The sequence below is a fragment of the Pipistrellus kuhlii genome, unplaced genomic scaffold, assembly GCF_014108245.1.
Source record: "Pipistrellus kuhlii isolate mPipKuh1 unplaced genomic scaffold, mPipKuh1.p scaffold_m20_p_115, whole genome shotgun sequence".
Classification (NCBI taxonomy): domain Eukaryota; kingdom Metazoa; phylum Chordata; class Mammalia; order Chiroptera; family Vespertilionidae; genus Pipistrellus; species Pipistrellus kuhlii.
In genome coordinates, this window is record NW_023425422.1 from 418,347 (window position 1) to 424,973 (window position 6,627).

A 6,627-nucleotide genomic window follows, 5' to 3' on the forward strand; every position below is an offset into this window, starting at 1 on the left:
GAGGTGATAAGCTCAGGCGCCTCAGCCCTGACCCGCCACCCAGAGCCCCAGGGCGAGGGGGTCCCCAGGCCACAGTGGGGCATTGGGCAGCTGGGGGCAGCCCGCAGGTCTCCTGGCAGCCCCTGTGGAGAGAGGGGCCCCTGAGGGAGCAGAGAGGTCCCGGAGCAGCCACCGGGACATGTGCAGAGTGACTTACAGTGAGAAGGTGCTGAGGCCTGGCCGGTGTGGCTCAGCGGTGAGCATCGATCTATGACACAGGAGGAGAGGGTTCGATTCCCAGTCAGGGCACAGGCCCGGGTTGTGGGCTCCATCCACAGTGTGGGGCGTGCAGGAGGCAGCCGGTCCACGATTCTCTCTCATCATCGCCGTTTCTCTCTCCCTCTCCCCACCTCTCCGAAATCCTAAAAACACATTTAGAAGCAGCAGCTCTGGTGTGAAAGCCGCTGGGAGTGCCGTCAGCTCAGCGCAGGCTCCTCCCGCTTTAATGGGCTGTAAAGTCACCACGTCATACGTGTGCCGCTGGAACGCGCAGGGAGGCACCTTCAAAACTCCTCAGAGCCACCCTGCTTCCGTGAGGTGTTCACGTGCAATTTCCCAACGCCTCCCGCCGAGGTTAGACCCTTCGTCTCAATAAACTGATGAACAAAAACAGACGCAGAGACAGAAGCATCAATCAGACCATCAAGCCTCAGAGGGAAGGTAGGGGAGGGTGGGAGTAACGGGGAGAGATCAACCAGAACATTTGTACACATGCATATAAACCTAACCAATGGACACAGACACCAGTGGGGGTGAGGGCATGAGAGGGAGAAAAAGGACACATATGTAATACCTTAATCAATAAAGAAAAAAAGAACAGGAAAAAAACACAAAAAAAAAACAGAAGCTGCGCCGAAACCGGTTTGGCTCAATGGATAGAGCATCGGCTTGGGGACTGAAGGGTCCCGGGTTCGATTCCGGTCGGGGGCATGTACCTTGGTTGCGGGCACATCTCCGGTAGGGGGTGTGCAAGAGGCAGCTAATAGATGACTCTCTCTGGTCGATGTTTCTGACTCGCTATCTCTCTCCCTTCCTCTCTGTACAAAATCAATAAAATATATTAAAACAAACAAACAAAACAAAAACAAAAAAACAGAAGCTGGAACTGCCTTACGACCAGGCAGCCCCAGTTCTGGGTGCGAGGCTGGGGAGCTCTGACCCCCTGATTCCAAAGGATACCTGCACCCCGCTGTCCATCGCAGCGCTGTGGACAGCAGAAAAGACGGGGGGCCGCCCACGTGCCCATCGATAAACACGCCAACAGGAAGGCTGGCTGCGCGTACACGTGTGCGAATGGAGTGCTACTCGGCTGTAAAACCGGAATCTTACTGTCGGTGCCAGCACGGAGGGCCCAGAGAGCATGATGCCGAGTGAAATGAGCCGTCGGAGAAGGACAAGGACCGTGTGACCCCACTAAAGAGCAAAATAAAGGAACGAGCAGAACTGAACCAGACTCACAGACAGAGAACAGCCTGGCGGGGCCGGACGGAGGGGGCTGGGGGCCGGGGGCCAGGGGAGGGATGGAGAAGCACAGGTTGGCGGCTACAATACAGTCATGGGATGTACAGTCCAGCACAGGGACTATCATCCTGTCTAATAAAAGCCTCGTATGCAAATCGAACAGCGGAACCACCTGTGGAATGACGGGTCTCTATGACACGCACTGACCACCAGGGGGCAGGTGCTCAGCACAGGAGCTGCCTCCAGCCCACAGGCCCCAGGCCAGCCAAGGCGGGTGCCAGTGGAGGGGCCCCGATGGCCCCACAGATGGGCCCCGATCGCCAGCCAGGCCTAGGGGCCCTATCCCTGCACGAACTCCGTTCACCAGCCTGTGTGGTGTCGAGGGGTACGGGCAGTATCGGGGGGTCACTCTGTAAAGTCTACAAGGTCCATTCACTGTGCTGTGCATGCAAAATGAATACAGGAGATACGGGATGTGAACTGTAATTGCCAATAATAATAATAATAATAATAATAATAATAATAATAATAAAATATTAAAAATGAATCCACAGCCCTAACCAGTGTGGCTCAGTGGATAGAGCATCAGCCTGTGGACTTCAGGGTGCCAGGTTCGATTCCGGCCAAGGGCATGTACCTTGATTGCAAGCACATCTCCAGTGGGGGGTGTGTAGGAGGCAGCTGATCGATGTTTCTCTCTCATCGGTGTTTCTAACTCTCTATCCCTCTCTCTTCCTCTCTGTAAAAAAATCGATAAAATATATTTAAAATAAATAAATGAATAAATGAATAAATCCACACGCACAGAGAGGCGGGGGCACTGGGCTTTAAGGAAACGCAGAGCCAGACGTGTTGGGCCCGTGCAGCGCCGCTCCGCGCCCGGCCGTGTGGGCGTGTGCTGCCAGCTGCCCGGACGGGGGACGGGGGACGGGGGACGGGGGACGGAGCCGCCATCGGGGGTGAGCGCCTTCTGCTCTGGGTTTGGTGCCCACACGGAGCGCGCGAACGCCCCCCGGAGCCCAGGTATTTTTAGAGCCGGGAGCGCACTGTGACCGCCCGGCCCATCGCCGCACCCGGCCCAGAGGGAGGAACAAAGCTCCGGAGCCGCGGGGGCAATTACGGCAATTACCCCGCAAGATGAAGGCGGGACGTGTGCGCCGAGTCGCCGCTTTGAAACCCGCGCCCTCATTACCACCGCTCCCCAGGCCGGCTTTGAAGGTGGCATCTGCGCGGGCCTAATGGGCATCTGGGGAGGAAGGGGCCTGGCCCCGGCCGAGGTATAAAAGCTCCAGCCCAGGAGCCAGCGCCACAGCCACAGGTCCTCCCTCACCTCCGCTGATCCAGACCCAGACCCGGAACCGAACCGAACCACCAGCATGCCCTACAGCCGCAGCTCCGGGACCCTCTCCTCCCGCTCCCTGGGCGGCTGCCTGCGGTACCCGGCCTCCTCCTGCGGCTCCTTCTACCCCGGCAACGGCTACCCCGGCAACGGCTACCCCGGCAACGGCTACCCCGGCAACGGCTACCCCGGCAGCGTGGCCTACACCCAGGGCCCCTGCCAGCAGGGCTCCCCCGCCTACGGCTGCCAGGAGACCTGCTGGGAGCCCGCCGCCTTCCAGGCGCCCGGCTACGGCCGCCGGTCCTCCTCGCTCTGCCGGCCGCCCCAGGCCTCCTGCCCCGGCTCCTCCGGCTGCAGCGGCGCCGGCTTCGGGCCCTGCGGTTACGGGGGCTCCCGGCCCCAGGCGCTGGGCTGCGGGTCCGGCTACTGCCGCCCCACCTACTTCTCCTCGTCCAGGCCCTATCAGGGCCCCTCCTTCCAGCCAGCCTGCGGCTCCGGCTGCTACGGACAGACGTACTGACGGCCCGTCCGCGGACGCCTGACCCCTGAGCGGAGCAGCCTCCTGGGACGTCGGGCCTCGGCCTCGGCTGGACCAGGCCCACCGCAGCCTCCGGACCCGGGACCTCGCTTCCCGGGGCCCAGCCGTCCGGACCTCTCAGCCGGCCTGGGAGGGAGCCGCCTGGGCTCTCCCAGAGGCTCAGCCCCTCCCGGGCTCTCCCCTCCCCTCCCGGCTCTGTCCCGGCGCCGTGTCCCGTGTGGATGCGGCTGAAATAAAGGGTGTCTTTGGGTGAGCCACTGGTGCCCTGTGTTTGTCCATGCACCGCGTGTTTGTCCATGTGCCGTGTGTTTGTCCATGTGCTGTGTGTTTGTCCATGCACCGCGTGTTTGTCCATGTGCTGTGTGTTTGTCCATGCACCGCGTGTTTGTCCATGTGCTGTGTGTTTATCCATGTGCTGTGTGTTTGTCCATGTGCTGTGTGTTTGTCCATGCACCGCGTGTTTGTCCATGTGCTGTGTGTTTATCCATGTGCTGTGTGTTTGTCCATGCACCGTGTGTTTGTCCATGCACTGCGTGTTTGTCCATGTGCTGTGTGTTTGTCCATGCACCGCGTGTTTGTCCATGTGCTGCGTGTTTGTCCATGTGCTGTGTGTTTGTCCATGTGCTGTGTGTTTGTCCATGTGCTGTGTGTTTGTACATGGGCTGTGTGTTTGTGTGTGTGCTGTGTGTTTGTCCATGTGCTGTGTGTTTGTCCATGCGCTGTGTGTTTGTACATGGGCTGTGTGTTTGTGTGTGTGCTGTGTGTTTGTCCATGTGCTGTGTGTTTGTCCATGCGCTGTGTTTGTCCATGCGCTGTGTGTTTGTCCATGCGCCGTGTGTTTGTCCATGCGCCGTGTGTTTGTCCATGTGCTGTGTGTTTGTCCATGTGCTGTGTGTTTGTCCATGCGCCGTGTGTTTGTCCATGTGCTGTGTGTTTGTCCATGTGCTGTGTGTTTGTCCATGTGCTGTGTGTTTGTACGTGCGCTGTGTGTAGCGAGTGGACGCTGTGCCTCCACTGCGGCCGGGAAAGCGTGTTTGTGGCCGTGTTCCTCGTGTGGCCGGTGTTTGGTGGTTGGAAGCGGCGGGGGGTGGGGTAAATGGATGCGAGTCTACGTCCTGAGAGGCCACGGAGACCACGTCCCCCCGGGCGCCTGGTCCTCGTGGCCTCGGGAATGTTGCTGGGCTTCCCGGGAGCAATGGCAGCACTCTGACTGCGGGGCCGGCCGAGGGTCCCTCTCCCTCTGGCCACGGCTCTCGCTCTGGGCAACAAGGGCGGTGATGGCAGGACAGCGTTTCGGGGAGCGCCAGCCCCCGGCTCCGAGCAGCGTGGCGAGCAGTGAAGTCACTGTGGGCGTAGAAATCTCTGGTCTCCACGTCACAGGAAACGGCCATGCTGCGGGTCTAGTGCCAGTGAGGCCTCGAGGAGGAGCCGGAAAGTGGGACTGGACAGGAAGGACGTGGGTTTGAGCTTGGAGGAGGGGAGGAGAGGGGAGGGGGGGGAAGGGAAGGGAGGAGAGAAGGGAGGGGAAGGGGGAGGGGAGGGGGGAGGGGAGTGGAGGGGAAGGGAGAGGACATTGCTCACTGTGGACTGGGAGCAGCTGAGGATGAGGTGGACGGGCTGCCGCCCCCCGGGGGGCGGGGGCTGTCATCAATAAGGCGGCCAACAGGTGTGAGGACGCACCTTCCACTCCAGCGGAGACAGCGCCCTCTGCTGCCCACGTCTGCTGAGCATCCTTCACGGCGAGGAGGACACAGCAGCCGCATGTCCAGGGGGACCGAGCGGGCAGGGGCGCACCCACCACGGGGAAAGTCGGCCGTTACGGAAAGGAATCTCGCCTGGCCGGTGGTGCAGCCTTCTCTCCCTCGGATGGAGACAGCCTGCGAAGGCGGGAGGAGGCAGGAGGGATTCCTCTCTGTCTCAGGAAGGGCGTGTTCGCTCGAAAAGGGAGCGGAAGGAAAGGGGATCGTGGGTAACTGGGAAACTGGGATTGACCAGCGTGTGTGGCATGTGATGAGGGGCCAGCCCTCAGGGGGAACGAAGGGAAACCAGGGGCCTCTCCATAAATCCCCTGAGGGCTGGCTCCTCATCACACGCCACACACTGCCCCTTTAAATGGCGAGATGTGTTTGTTTTTTTTTAAATATGTTTTACTGATTTCAGAGAGGAAGAGAGAGAGAAACATCAGTGATGAGATGGATCGCTGCCTCCTGCTCGCCCCCCGCTGGGGATCGAGCCCGCACCCGGGCCTGTGCCCTGACAGGAATCGAACCCGGGACCCTTCAGTCCTGCGGCCGATGTTCTGGTCACTGAGCCACACCGGCCAGGGCTCAGGGTGAGCTTCTTGCAGCTTTATTGAGATGAGCCTGACAATAAGCATCGCGTGTGTGTGAGGTGCCCGTGTGACAGTTTAATGTGCATCTGTGACGTGAAATGGTCCCCACACTCCGCTCACAAACACGTCCTTCCTCCCTCTCTCTGGCCGCACCCAGGCCAGGTTCCCTGCTCACGCCTCCTCGTTCAGCGTGACCGTGAGGCCGTGCCAGACGCAGACAGATGCCTCATAACACACGGCTGGGCCTCTGCCGGCGTCTGCCCGCCGCAGCCCCAGGCCCGGCCCCGGCCCCTCCTCCGTCCCCGGGTTTGAGGACTGAGGTGTCCCAGTGGGATGATGTTATGAGGTATCTGTCTGTCTGTGTCTGGCTCGTTTCTCTTGGCACAATGTGCTCCCGGTCCATCCGTATTGTAGGAAATTCTCCCGTCTGAAGTGGGAGAGTCTCTATTTAATTCACATAAACTCATCCAGGCAATGGGAGCCGGGCCACCAGGCAGCTACGCTCGTCATGGCTGTATGCTCACTGTTATTTTTAGCAACAAGCAGCGATTCGCAGAAGGAAAGAAAACGGCTCGAAATAAAAGCTGTTGATCCCAGTTATTGTGAGCCGTGAATTTGAGTCCCTCCCCCCCAGGACTTCTTCAGCGAGCACAGGAGAACAGCATTTCCATGGCTCAGTGCTGCAGACAAAGCTGGAGACACACACGGAGCGGCCAGATGATGATGATCTCTGAACGCATAGTAACCTGGGCACTCAGTGTGTGTGTGTGCACACACATATATATATTAGAGGCCAATGCATGAATTCGTGCATGGATGGGGTCCGGCCAGCCTGGCCAGGGAGAGGGGACGTGGGCGGTTGGCCGGCCTGCCTGCTGGTCAAACTCTGGCCGAGGGGACAATTTGCATATTAGCCTT

General features: G+C 59.6%; 1 protein-coding gene across 1 annotated transcript; it reads left to right on the plus strand.

The window, feature by feature from the left end:
• The first annotated feature begins 2,813 nt into the window (after nt 1-2,813).
• Nucleotides 2,814-3,445, plus strand: LOC118716028 (keratin-associated protein 13-1-like). Its single transcript, XM_036432701.2, has one exon. The coding sequence runs from the start codon at nt 2,877-2,879 to the stop codon at nt 3,357-3,359; it is 483 nt and encodes a 160-aa protein (XP_036288594.1). The 5' UTR covers nt 2,814-2,876; the 3' UTR covers nt 3,360-3,445.
• The last annotated feature ends 3,182 nt before the right edge of the window (nt 3,446-6,627 follow it).